General features: G+C 41.9%; 1 protein-coding gene across 3 annotated transcripts in view; it reads left to right on the forward strand.

Moving 5' to 3' along the window:
- chst11 (carbohydrate (chondroitin 4) sulfotransferase 11) overlaps nucleotides 1-13,957 on the forward strand; it is a 55,369-nt gene extending 41,412 nt beyond the window's left edge. For 2 of the 3 annotated variants that reach the window (XM_046874176.1, XM_046874177.1), the window contains exon 3: nucleotides 9,693-13,957. In XM_046874176.1, the coding sequence (XP_046730132.1) occupies nucleotides 9,693-10,547 (855 nt within the window). In that variant the 3' untranslated portion in view covers nucleotides 10,548-13,957. Of the gene's footprint in view, nucleotides 1-6,003; nucleotides 6,092-9,692 lie in introns of those variants that run through there. The other variant, XM_046874178.1, reaches the window with a different exon arrangement.
- The last annotated feature ends 1,043 nt before the right edge of the window (nucleotides 13,958-15,000 follow it).

Raw genomic sequence — 15,000 nt, forward strand, 5'->3', positions numbered from 1 at the left:
CCGTTTTGTGTAATTGAAAAGAAAGGACAGCCACTCTTTCAGTCGCTTTCACACAAATCCAAATCTCTCTCTCACACACACACACACACACACTCACACGCAAACACACACACACACACACACACACACACACACACACACACACACACGTGCATCTACAGTTCAGCCGTCATGAGTCATCATCATTGCCAAGGCAACGGAGTGAGCTGCCTGCTCCTTCGCTACTAAAAAGCCCGAATGGACTCTGCATTAAAGCACTCTGTGGCCTTCAGAACACAGTCGCTGTCATATTTCTCACAAAAAAAAAACGTTACCGAACCTCCCGTGAGTTCGAAATACAAACAGGACCTGATCACGTTTCAATAATTCACCATGTGTTTAATAATTCAGCACCGGTTCTGCAGACGGAGACGTCTGAGAGGAGAGTTCAGGGCACTCACGGGGTCACGTCATGGCGGTCAATCAGAAATAGAAAATGAGATGCAGCACCTTTAATGTGGAATATGAAACATTTTATTCGGAGTTAATAGTTGCCAAGAATAATTAGATTAGCTAAAAGTTTGTAGACACCTGACCATAAGATTGCTTTGTGTATTTTTTTTAAATCCCATTCCCCAATTTTCCCCTTTATAGTAACCTCTATTCTTCCGAGAGAGATTTAGTTACAAGGGCAGGTGATGTGAGGAGGTCTGGGGTGCAATAAGCGTTCCCATTCATGAAGTTCAATAAGGCTGGAGCTCTATAGCGGAAGATCTTCCAACCTATGTAAAAAGCATATCTTCATGTAGCTGGTTTTGTGCACAGGGGAATTGTCAGGCTGGAACAAGTTTGAGTCTCCTAGTTCACGTGAAGGGAATATTTCATGCTGCCGCACCCTATGCAAATCTATTATACAAAACTTTCATGTTAATGAGGTCACGTGTGTGGTGGTGAGTTCGAGTCTGGAGTTTCTTCATCATTTATTCCTCTCTAAATGTTCTGCTTGATGTTGAACTGATGCTGAACTGTATGTTGGTGATCAGTAGATACACCAAGCGCCGATCAGAACACGTGTAAAACAAAGCGTGCGCTCGATCCTGATTGGTGACTCGCTGCGTGTTTGATCAGTTTTACTGATTTCACTAAACGTAGTTCGAGATATTTTGCTTAGAAGTGTAGTGAAGTTAAAGAAAAATCTCCTCAAATATAAATACTTCAGTAAAGTACAGATACGTTAAAAAACTACTTAAATACCGTAACGAATTCCATTTACTTCTTTAGTGTCTACTGCTGATTATGCGACATTCACAAATAAAGTTACACTATTATCAACCATAAACAGAGATTAAACACAGCCAATCACATCATCGAGAAACCGATGAGAACAAAGTCCTCTGACCTGAAGACTTTCCTGTGATGGAAAACGTTCTTCTTCATCTTCTTTCGGCTTCTCCCATTAGGGGGCGCCCCAGCGGATCATCCGTCTCCATACCACCCTGTCCTCTACATCTGCCTCTTTCACACCAACTACCTGCATGTCTTCCCTCACCACATCCATAAACCTCCTCCTTGGTCTTTCTCTTTTCCTCCTTCCTGGTGGCTCCATCCTCAGCATTCTCCTACTGATATACCCCATGTCTCTCCTCTGCACATGTCCAAACCATCTCAATCACTCCTTCCTCACCTTGTCACCAAAACGTCCTACATGCGCTGTCCCTCTAATAAACTAATTTCTAATTCTGTCCATCGTCGTCACTCCCAACGTACATCTCAACATCTTCAGCTCTGCTACCTCCAGCTCCACCTCCTGTCTTTTACTCAATGCCACTGTCTCTAAACCAGACAACATCTCAGGTCTCACCACAGTCCTATAAACTTTCCCTTTCATACTTGCAGATACCCATTGATGTATGAATTAAGTCACATACGAGGTGGTCATCAAAATGTTTTTACACCAACTGGTGCTATTCTTTTCACGCGCATTACCGTGTCCGTGATTTTATCACGGACAGCAAGTTAGAACGAAGAGCAAACGTGAAATTCTGTGTGAAACCGGGCGAATCCGCTACAGAGGCATCTAACATGGCGTACGTTTGGCATACCGCGATTATGCAACGATTCGTTCGGGGTGATTTCAGTGGAAAGAGTGAAAAAACATCGCTGAAAGATGATGAGAGATCTGGAAGACCTTCAACAACCTTGACCCCTGAAAACGTCAAAATTGTTCAGCAACTCGTGCATGATGATTATCGGATCACATGATCTCACTTCCGCACCCACCCTGCGGGCTTCGACCTGTTCCCCAAGATGAAGATGCAGCTCAAAGGTTGCCGTTTTGACACCGTTGCAGAGATCTGGCGTGAACTGCAGAAGGTGTTTCACACGCTTTCGAAAATAAGACTCTCAGGACGCGTACCAGAAGAGCGCTGGGGTCAAATATCCTCGTATAACCTTATCTTCTGATATATCTTCTGATCCCTGACTAACACACTGCCTAACTGTTTCTCTCGCTATCTCACATTTCCCTCCAGCGCTGACTTTATCTCCTTTTTTGTGTGCGGTAAACCAGGACCTATCAGACATCAGCCACATGTTTTATTTATACGGTTTAATAGTTTCCCCTCAGCAAACGCACGGTGGAACCTTTTCAAGCACAGGCAGTAAAACCAGGAACCTTGCTGACTTCAAATGCTGGCAAAGCTGCATTTAAGCACTTTTCTTCCTCAGGACGCGATTAGCGTCACGTGCAGCCTCAACAACACAAACGACTTTCCTGTGTTGCCAGTGTAGGCTGCGGTCTCATTAATAATAACAAAAGATTAAAAGCGATTTGGAGGCCCCAGGTCACTGTTCTGCTGGCAGCTGGGTCTAGTTCTGCTAATCCCTCACTTAGCTGGAGAACAGAGCAGCGTATTTACACAAAGCAGAACATTACGGGTCAAAATTGTCGATTTTGTACCTCATAGATGTCAGAGGAAATGTAATTTACACTATATGGACAAATGTATTGATACATCTGACTGTTCCAGACCCAGGAACAGGTTCCAGGTTCTTCTCCAAACTGTTAGCATTGCACGTAGCACTGTTGGCAAACAGTTATATAAGAAGGATGGATGCATTAGCATGAAATTTTGGATGCTTTAGCATGAAATCTTCCATTCACTTGAAGTAAAAGACGCACACCTGTTCCAGCATAACCCAAATTACATAAAGCCACCTCGATGAAGATATGGAGTGGACAATCTCCGCCTGCTATAAGGCTCTGACCTCAACCCTATAGATCTTTTTTTTTTAAACCTCAGTTCTTGAGTTTTCTCCAAGTTTCAAGCTGATTTCTATTGCGCTTTTCACAATTTTCAATATAAGCGAATGATGTGTGTGTTTATCCCCAAGGATGAAGCCTGGGGCGACTATGGCAAGGAAAAAACCTCTTACATGGTAGAAACCTTGAGAGGAACCACACTCAAAAGGGAACTCATCCTCAAGGGACACCAAAAGTGTGATTATAAATCATTAAATCATTACAAACACCCGAGAGTGAGAAATATCATGAGCAGCAGAGTTTGTGATTATGAGTAATATCCTTGTCTAAAAGGTCTACAGTCAGTTGGACTTGTGGAACCAGGAGCTTGTGAGCATCTCTTAAATCAGCTTAACATCTGAGATCCTTATAGATTCTTCATGCCTGAGCCTATAAATGTTCAATAATGGAGATGTAGAAGGTTAATATTGATTAAAAGGTTGTTTATTCTCTAATTAATCTTTATTATTCAACTGGAGCTGGCGCGTCTCTAGATGGTTCGGGATACTCACAGGTCCGGCATCTTCTCTCTGAAGGTCTGAAATCTCGCTTTAGGATCCATGCATTTTGTGGTTCCTGTTCATTTCAGAATTGGTTGAACTGAAAGGAGATGATGTCCATACTGATTTGAAGAAGATTTAGATGTCATGACTAATTTCACGTTGTTTCTCTTGATCTTGGTAAAACGAGTTTAATATATAAAGTGTGTTAATTTAAGTGGAAAAGCTCGTACTGAACGAGCGGTTGCTCCCGCGGCCTATTTACAGATGTAGAACTATAATGGTTGTGTTTATGTCATTACGTCACAGTGTTTTGGAGAACATGAAAGAGATGTGTTGATGCGTTCCTACTCATTTCTAGGCAACTCCCCGTGCACAGATTCCTCTTATCGGCACGTGAGTTGTTGGTTTAAACATGTGTTGTGTGAGAAATATATTCACGCTTTACTGCTTTTGTGAACGATGGAGAGATGAGAAACGGGTGTGAAGAGTGGAGGTTTTCCTCCACCATCTGTGCAACATGAGGAAACGGTTCTTAATCCCGATTGGGATAATTTGGAAAGGGATTTTCCTAAAGTGGCTTTTTTTAAAAATCACATATCCAGCTTATTTTTTTAAGTCGAAACCCTGAGGTGTGTCACTAAGCAGCTTCTGGTGGATGTCTATGCTAAGGGGGGGACACATTAATGGAAAGTGTGACTCAGGTTTTGCAGTGAAATTTTATTTGTTGTTTGATTTAATACGGAATCTGGTTGCTCACTGGTTAAGACCTTGGATCAGAAGTTCATGAGTTCAAAATGACCAACAAACTGACATTCCTGCACCCTTGAGCAAAACTCTTAACCCTCAACTACTCCATTGTATGTTGCTCTGGATACAGGCGTCTACCAACTGCCAAAAATATAAATGCATTTATCACTACCAATGAGTTCAATGTCATTCTGAAGAATCACCTTTATTACATCATGAATAATGTCTCTAGTATTGGACGTGGTCTCATCCAAGATGCACCACCTATTCCTCAAGAACCAGGACATAACAAGGGCAGTGAGACCATCAGCACCATCACTGAAACACCTACAGTGCATTATATGGACAGACGTTTAAGGAGACCTGACTATAAGATGTGTATGTGCTTTATAAACGTCCCGTTCCATATTGTCCCTACTTGTTGTTGGCTTTATGTCCTTCGGATCCAAAGTCCAACGCCTTAACCACTAAGCTACCACCTCCCCCCTGTATGCTGCAAAAATAATATTCTTAAAAGAATAAATAATCTAAACTGAACTGAAGTGAACTTTCCATGGAAGATGTTTCACTAGATTTTGGTGATAGATATTTGTGCTCATTTAGATAAAAGGGTAAATTCAGGTACTGATGTAGGTGAGGTGAGGTGTGGTGAGGTGAGGTTGAGATGAGGTGAGGAGGTCTGTGGTGCCAACAGTGTTCACATTCTTTATATTCAAAAGAGTTGAAGCTCTATAGTGGTGGATCTTCCACTCGAATGCATGTAAACCAGATCTTCATGGTGCCTGCTTTGTGCACAGGGACAGTGTCATGATGGAACAGGTTTGTGTCTTCTTTGAATGGTAAAAGTTTGGAGAGGCTGAAAAAAATCTATATATCTCTATAAACGAGATATAAAAGACTTTCATAATACCAAAGCTCTCTAAAGCTATTCCAGTGGCTCTCACGCACGTTATGTTCCATCGATATTTCACCAATTAAAACTATTAGATTATGTATCCACGGACCTACAGTTGGTTATGTAAATTGTGTATTACGAAATCCACGTTTTCTTTTACTGCTTTGAACTTTACCTGACATTTGCTCGTTCAAATAACCAGAGTCGTATAATCACTGCTATCATTAGGAATGGCATTATAAGGTAAGACAGTATAAGACCTCGGGACTATCTCTGCTCTAATGTGGTCTTCTTATCCAGTGAACTAATAAAATCCTTCCTGCTCGTTTAGTTGATCATTGGAAAGAATCCCTGTTCGTGTAACATGCAGTGAATAGAGGCAGGTTCTTAAACACAGGCAGGCGAAGTTAAACAGGGATAATCTATAATCAGAAACTACAAACGTTTGCAAGGGTGGAAAATATGCACCTAAAAACTGGGTCAGAATCAAGGAAACAAATCCATAATAAGAGTTTGTGATGATACACTGGCACAGCAAGGTACTTATAAACAAACCCAGCAGAACTAAACACAGAACAGGTGAACACAATCAAGCAGCAAACCAATGACAGGACAGAGGTGGAGAGCTTGGACTAGGTCACAAACCAAGACAAACACCAGCACATGGTATTTATTGCATTGGGAAAAATGTTTTTGTTGTTTATTTTTTTTTATTAAAGTAAAGGATAGAATTCAGAAGAAGAAAACAATTTGACCTGCTGTTCTGAATAATCCCAAATGTGAGGCTGGTGATTTAGCAGGCTAGTCAAAATGTCTTAGTTCTCCATCAGGCTCATTAAATAAATCACACACAGATTTGGCCTTCATGCACCCTATAGTCATTTTTCTAAAATAACCAGAGTGTCTGTGAATCGCCTGAAACTGTAAAAATAATGTGCTGATAGTGATTTATTTAAATTCCTCAGCTTTTTTTTATTGTCTTTACACACTAGCGGATGGATCTATCAGGTGTTTTCCATACTACTGGAGAAACACCATTGTGTCCATTCACTTTATGGAAAAATGATCCAACACCCAACTTCTGCAATTCTTCCCCACTCTGTAAGCACCAAGTTGAAGGCACACAAGATGTTTGTAGATGAAATTTTCTCTACACTTGAGCCCAAAACTGTTCCAGCACCATGAAGATCTGCTTTACACAGGTTGGATTTGGTGGAAGATCTCCTGCTATAAAGCTCTGACCTCAACCGTATTGAACACCTTTGGGATGAATTGGAACACACACCCTACATCAGTACCTGAATGAGCATCAATCTTCACAAGCACAAAGAATCAGGGTTATTAAAACAGTACAGGGCAGAAGTGCAAATAGCAATGTATATAAATAAATCAAATTTTCTATATCAATTTGCATAATATTTAAAATATATCATTAAAATTAGACCATATATCAAAATAAATATATAAAATTGCAAAAATATTTCTCACAGTACTTTCTCATCAGCTTCTGCACATTTTTACTTATTCAACATTTCATACCTACAGTTTTTCATACCAGACTTACAGTACATGCTTGTTTTTTGGAGTTGGGAGGAAACCAGAGAAAGTGGGAGAACTTCGAGATGATGAGTGATCATGTGAACCTCCCCAACCTGAGCAACCTGAGATCAAGATTGATCCAGAAACCCTGGAGCTGTGAGGCAGCAACTCAATACCCGCCGAGGCAAAGATATTCATGTATATATTGGAATTTCTGAAAAAAGTGTTGTTTAGTGGCTGTGAAAATGGTTTCTTCTTAGTCTTTTGGCTTCTCCCATTAGGGGGCGTCACAGCGGATCATCTGTCTCCATACCCCCCTGTCCTCTACATCTGCCTCTTTCAAACCAGCTACCTGCATGTCTTCCTTCACCACATCCATAAACCTCCTCTTTTGACTTCCTCTTTTCCTCCTTCCTGGTGGCTCCATCCTCAGCATTCTCCTACTGATATACCCCATGTCCCTCCTCTGCACATGTCCAAACCATCTCAATCTCACCTCCCTCACCTTGTCTTCAAAACATCCTACATGCACTGTCCCTCTAATAAATTCCTAATCCTGTCCATCGTCGTCACTCCCAACGAACATCTCAACATCTTCAGCTCTGCTACCTCCAGCTCCACCTCCTGTCTTTTACTCAATGCCACTGTCTCTAATCCATACAACATCTCAGGTCTCACCACAGTCCTCTAAACTTTCCCTTTCACTCTCACAGATACTCTTCTATCACAAATCACTCCTGCTATCACTCTTCTCCACCCACTCCACCCTGCCTGCACTCTTTTCTTCACTTCTCTAACACACTCTCCATTAATTTGCTGTGAAAAATGTTTAATTGTGGAAAAAAGAAAAAAATGGGTCTAAAAGATTAGAGATAAATGGCCGCACCGCAGTCGACTTCATACTGATGAGATTTGAATGAAGATGCCACATGTGAGGTTCACAAACCTTCAGATTTAAAGTGAGATTGTGAAAAAAATGCATGTGGGTGGAAAAAAAAGACGTATGTTGGAGTTTTTTTCTAATAAAAAAAAATAAAAAGGAATGACCAGACTTCAGGCATCAAGCCTTCGAGGTGTTTTGATCTGTGCCGTCCACGCTGCCACGATTACATCGCTCTCTCTTTGTTCTCCTGTCATTTTATCCACTGCTTTCTGCACACAGGCTCTGTATTTCATGATCTGATAAACAGGACTACTGAAACTCTGAGGAAGGGCTTTGAGCTCTGGGGAAATTCCACCGTAACAAAGATTTCATACTGCGAAGAAAGTGTGTGCGTGAGAGACGAAGAGAGAGTGTGAGCGAGACCATAGAGAAGAAGGGATTGAAAATAATCAACGTTCTTGATTGGATCGCTGGCAAACCCATTGAAAAATTAATTGTCTGCACTTAATGAAGTGTGTCGTACTGGCTGCTGATTCTAAGAAGCTCAAACTGAGGTTGCTTTGTTTGCTAACGGTAAAATTCTCAGACGTCTTGTCAAGACAGATCATTGCCATCTGACCCTTGTTGACCTTTGGAAGAATTGGTTTAAAATGCAACTGGCGGACACTTGATAGAAATGTTATACTTCGGCTAAAGCCGTTTGAGCTCATTGGAGAAAAATACCTGAACGCTTACAAGAAGTATAGAATAGCCTAGAAGAATTAGGCTACGTCTAGACTAATTCAGATTTAGTCTAAAAACGTTCCGCATCCACACTTTAATTTTCAATTAAGCGGATCATCCGTCTCCATACCCCTCTGTCCTCTTCATCTGCCTCTTTCACACCAACTACCTACCTGCATGTCTTCCCTCACCACATCCATGAACCTCCTCCTTGGTCTTCCTCTTTTCCTCCCTCCTGGTGGCTCCATCCTCAGCATTCTCCTACTGATATACCCCATGTCCCTCCTCTGCACATGTCCAAACCATCTCAATGTCACCTCCCTCACCTTGTCTTCAAAACGTCCTACAAGCGCTGTCCCTCTAATAAACTCGTTTCTAATCCTGTCCATCGTCATCACTCCCAACGAAAACCTCAACATCTTCAATTACGTTCTATATTAAGTAAAATTAAATGTGGAGCCGTAGTGAGACATGGCAGAAGTCAGACTACGATAATAAAGTATACAAGTTATTGCACGTGAAACAATTATCATGATTATGATTATTAGTATTATTGTACTGACATTATTGCACGTAATTGGCCAAGATATTACCATATTATATAAGTATCTTTAACATCTTTATAGTATCTTTATATCTTTAACACTCAGAGGGAGGAGTTCTATAGTTTGCTGTCTACAGGCAGAAATGATCTCCTGTGGTGTATTGTGGTTGAAAGATTTACTGAATGATTTCCTCAGACTGACCAGAGTATCAATTGATCCACTTTGGAGAGCGTTTCCAAAAATCTATGTTTTCGTTGACTGAAACGTGTGGTCTCCATGTGGATGAAAAGGCCAACGTGGAGAGAAAAATATTCGTTGACTCTGGGGTCTATAAGTTGCACTGGAGGAGGAAGACCCGATTTGTAGTTGTATGTACGTTTTATTGCAATAACAAGCTATCTAATCGGGGTTATCATGGCAACAGCCCTTACACTTAACAAAGGACCATTTAAACAAAATCACTCCCGCATTTGAAGATTGTGTTATTTCTCAGATTTTTAGTATAACATCTAAAATGCTATAATTGTGAAATATTCGGCTTAAAACTAATCTGATCTGCTCTCTCTTTCTGACTCAGGCGGAGTTCTCCAGAGCAGCTCTTCTCCATCAGGCTCGGCGGGACCAGGTGGCCCAGACGTGTCGTGCCCACAGTGCCTCGAGCCGCAAGCGGCACGTCCTGACACCCGGCGACCTGAAACACTTGGTAGTGGATGAAGAACATGAGCTGATCTACTGCTACGTCCCCAAGGTGGCTTGCACCAACTGGAAGAGGGTGATGATGGTCCTGAGCGGGCACGGCAAGTACAGCGATCCCATGCAGATCCTGCCCAGTGAGGCCCACGTGCCCTCCAACCTTAAGACGCTCAACCAGTACAGCATCGCCGACATCAACTACCGCCTGAAGAATTACATCAAGTTCTTGTTTGTGCGCGAGCCCTTCGAGCGCCTGGTGTCTGCGTACCGGAACAAGTTCACCCTGCGCTACAACACGTCCTTTCACAAGCGCTATGGCACCCGCATAGTCCGGCGCTACCGCAAGAACGCCACGGCTGAAGCGCTCCAGAACGGCGGCGACGTCAAGTTCACGGAGTTCGCAGAGTACCTTGTGGATCCGGCCACGAAACGTGAGGCGCCGCTGAACGAGCACTGGCAGACGGTGTACGCCCTGTGTCACCCCTGCGACATCCACTACGACCTGGTGGGCAAGTACGAGACGCTGGAAGAGGACGCCGACTACGTGTTGAAGCTGGCCGGGGTGCCCGACTCGCTCCATTTTCCGTCCTACGCCAAGTCGACTCGCACCACCGACCAGATGGCGGCCATGTTTTTCAACAACATTAGCTCGCAGCAGCAGAGCCAGCTCTATCAGCTTTACAAGATGGACTTCCTGATGTTTAACTACTCCTCTCCAAGTTACCTGAAGGAGCAGTAGGGAGGCTTGGTGCGTGACTCACGTGGCACAAACTGCTCTCTGCTCGAACAAACACTCGAAGCTAAACTCGACTTGATACGAGGAGAAATCATTACTTGTGGAAAGCGGCGCAAAAAGACTTTAAACCAGAGGTCTGCTGTATCGTGAAGCAGACGAGGAATATTAGTACTGTATTTGGTCACCGCTTCACGTTTGATGCGTATTCAGGTAACCCTGGCGTCTGTGTTAATACACACTACATCCGATTGTAAAATAAAGATCATGTTACTGTTTATATTTCCTACCATTAATAAGCAATAGGACTTGCGGCCTCATTTACTGTACTGAGCAAAGATCTGGAAAAAAATGATGAGCGAAAGACTCTCGTGGACTTCAACGATGGAACCGAAACATCACTTGAGATACAACTGAACTTGTGGAAAGCTCATTTTACTGTTATTTATGGTCGACCCCCTTAACCACAGCCATCTCCTGTGTGAGGACCGTGTGACTGTGTGTGTGTGTGTGTGTGTGTGTGTGTGTGTGTGTGTGTACAGTAATTATATGATGCATATGTAAAAGACAGGCTCTGTGCACACACAGGAAGATGTGAACACACTATGTGGGCGTGTCCTGCTGTTCAGTCATGCGGTCAAACGTCAGAGGTCGGCAAGAGGGCGTTCTCCGAAGAACTTTCATCCATCTTATAAAAAAAAAAAAAATGAAGAGAATATTCGCTTGGTTTTTATTGACTTGTGAAAGGCAGCTGCGAGCGGCTAAACAAAACGTAATTTAAAATCCTTTGTAAGAAAAAAAAAAAAAATGAGAAGACAATTTTAATTTTCTCCGAGAGACGGATTTATAAAGAGCAGTATTGATTTTTAATGTGTTATTTTTTTTGTTTGTTTGTTTTGGAGTGGATTTTTTTTGTTTTTTCTCTCTAAGGAAAACAAAGTGACTGCTTTCTGTGCTGTTCTCATAGGAACGATTTATTCAGACGGACTGAACGAGGGATGAGGGAAAGTGCTAGCCGGTATCTGTTTCCTGCATTAAACCCGTGTTTGTTCCGTCTTTATCCCGAATTCAAAGGAACACATGCTTTTATTTGGAGCCGTGTCTTTTTATGGCCTCGTGTTGTTATGACTGTAAATTAGAACGAGTCTGAAGATGATGAAATCACCTATTTATGTGTCTGACAGCCACAGACGGGTGTGTCTGTCTCCACTGTCTGTGTCTGCACAGTGAAGAAAAAAAAAACCTTCACTGGTCAAGGTGTCTCAGTCTAACGCCAGCTCTCTCTTTCATCCGGATGAGCGGACAGATTAGTGCGCCTGGATAAATAAATGCCTCTTAGGGTTTGTTATTTCGAACAAATTCATAGCCGTCTAGTGAGAAAAACATGGCAAAGAGGAAGAGAAACATCTGTGTTCTGCCTCTCCACTTCAAAATGTCATTGCTATACAGAATTCAATCAACCAGGAACTACACTATATGGCCAAAAGTTTGTGGACACCTGACCATATAAATTGTATGTTCTTCTTTATGAACATCCCATTCCACATTTCATCCCTGTTTCCTCTTAGAATAACCTGCACTCTTCTGGGAAGATGTTTCACTGTTAATAAAGTCAGGTACTGATGAAGGTGAGGACGTGAGGAGGCCTGGGGTGCAGTCAGCTTACACACTCATCATCTTCAATAGGGTTGGAGCTCAGGAGATCTTTCATATATTCCAAACCATGTAAAGCAGATCTTCATGGAGCTGGCTTTGTGCACGTCATGCTGGAACAGATTAGGTCTCCTGGTTCAAGTTTCATGCAAATTCCGAGGCTGATAAAGTAGGGTGTCCCAATACTTTTGGCCACACAATATGTCACATCAAAGCCTACGGTCCTCACCAATTATTACACCTAAGAAGTGTGTGCTTGTGTAAGGAAGTCATCAACAACAGGGCTGTGATGTTTCACAGCACACCAGAATTTGTTTCTCTTCATTGCAATTTTTCTTTATTTTCAATTACATTGAATGTCGGCGAAAAATAAATAAATAAATAAAAAGTTCGATCCCGATCTCGCTTTTCTCCTGTCGTGATGTTGCTGAAAACGGAAAACCGTCTTGTAACGTTACCTCACGTTACAGGAAACAGTCAGATCTGCTGTTGCAGGCTTATAGAAACCTTCTGACCAAAATGCTGAGGTAAAATATTTCATTACGTTCCTTTTTTCTTTCTGAATCAATGTCCTTGAAGCATTGTTAGCCAAATCCGTTCAGAAAATGATGACCAAATCGAACAAACGATAGAAAAAACATGCGATATTGAGTGAAGGCTACAGAGATATGAGCTAACGGCTTAATGAATGGGAATGAGTGCTGGGTGTCATGGAATCATGAGTTTTATATATATATATATATATATATATATATATATATATATATATATATATATATATATATATATGAACATTATGAGAGAATTGTTCCGTTTTAGAGATATGGATGGTTGTAAATACTGGAACGGAGATTCTTATTTACAATAAGTATTTAACAACAACAAAACTAAAAACCTCATTCATATCTGAGGTCGTTGATCGAATTGAATCTCGACATAATTTTCATTCGTCCTCATTTTATGTGGACTTTTTTTGTTTTTTTCCGTCCCGGATTTACCCGAACCGCGATTTCGTGAGGTAACGTACTTCGCTACGCCTTGCGTTTTGCTAATGCTAACGGTTCACTGTCGCGCGGTTAATAAGAGCAGTTGGAAATCCGAGAAAAGAACGAATCTGTACGGTTCTTCAGATGCTTTTGTATTTAAATGGTTTCTTTTTCTCTTTAAGTTCAGTCAGTATGTTCATTTTTGCATCCACACACACATACACACACACACACTCGCTCGCTCGCTCACTCCGAGTGCCTTCATCCAAGTAAACTCGTACACTTTTCTGGGAATTTTGCTCTGCAGGAAGTCCTGATCTACAATCAGTTCTTATATGTAATGACTATAATTAGATGGACCACTGATTGGAGATCAGCACAGAAATGCTTAGACACTACATCTGATTTTCCTTCTTTTCTTTTTTTTTTTTTGGGTTCCACACTATGATTGCTACTGGATGCCTTTCAGGATGACATTAGCCTAATGTGTGTGTGTGTGTGTGTGTGTGTGTGTGTGTGTGTGTGTGTACACATTTTCACACCGACTAACTCATTTGAGCTCAATCGTCCCACGTTCTCACACCAGACACTATTTTATTTACGTGTCCACGTCCACCCTCATCATTGGGGAAGGAGCTTCCAGACGGATCAGGACATATTTAAAGGTGTACAGGACTCTCGGAGAAGACTGTCTCCAGCACAACATGCTTCATGAATCACACTGTCTCTCGTTTTTTTTTTCTCTGTTTTCTCAATAAAGATTCAAATTGAATGAAATGTTTTTGTTTTTGTTTTTCTTTTGATTATCTGAAAGTGTGTACCTGTTTAGGGCATTCAAGCACGGTTTGATGATAATTATTTGATACAAATATAAGATTTGTTAGAAGATACTTTTCCAGCCATTCGTGGTGCTTCTCCAAACAGATCTGGAGACATACGATCGTAAAGGAAGCCTTTTGGGGAATGAGATTTTCCTTTCACTTGAACTAGGACACCCAAACCTGCTTCAGCATGGGAATGTTTCTTTGCATAAAGCCAGCTCCATGAAGATCTCCTGCAATAGAGCTCTAATCTCAACCCTGTGAGATGAATGTAAATGCTGACTGCACCCCAGACCTCATCTCCCCTACATCAGAACCTGACACCATTGTGTCTGAAGGAGCACAAATCTCCACAAAATCAGGTAGAACATCTATCCAGGAGGAAGATGGAGAGTATTATAGGAAATGAAGACTGTGGAATGGGATGTTCAAATAGATATACAAACAAATCTCATGGTCAGGTGTCCACAAACTTTTGTGCATATAATGGTGAAATGGAAAGTCACTTTCGGTAAGCGTGTTCGCTCCTGAAAATGTTTTTTTGCTGAGCAGATGTTACTGAAGCTCTTCCAACAGGGCTGACCTTGCAGTGCTGGCGTTAGCTCCTGCGCTCTGTGGGAAGGCCTGCGTTCTCTGATTATACGTCCTGCCGTGGTTTGAAGTGGTGTCTTTGAAGAAGTAGTTTGAAAGCTAAAAAAAAAAAGGAGGAAGAAGAAAAATATAAAGGCGTAAGTGTGCTGAGCGCCTGCGCCGCTTCAGATCTTCGTGTCATCAGCAAATGCAGCGTGACGGCATTGTGAGGAAACACGCCGGTCGTTCTGAGATAAGGAAGAAACGGCGATGTTAACTGCACGACCTTCAAGAGCTCGAGATTGTGGGAAAGTACAGTCACATAAGATAGGATTAAAAAAAAAAAGAAGGAAAAACTCATCCTGGAATAATCTTCATCCTGGATCACGTCAAAACTAGAACAGAAGGGGGTGACTTTGTCCTTCTAAA

This window comes from Silurus meridionalis, chromosome 18, assembly GCF_014805685.1.
Source record: "Silurus meridionalis isolate SWU-2019-XX chromosome 18, ASM1480568v1, whole genome shotgun sequence".
Classification (NCBI taxonomy): domain Eukaryota; kingdom Metazoa; phylum Chordata; class Actinopteri; order Siluriformes; family Siluridae; genus Silurus; species Silurus meridionalis.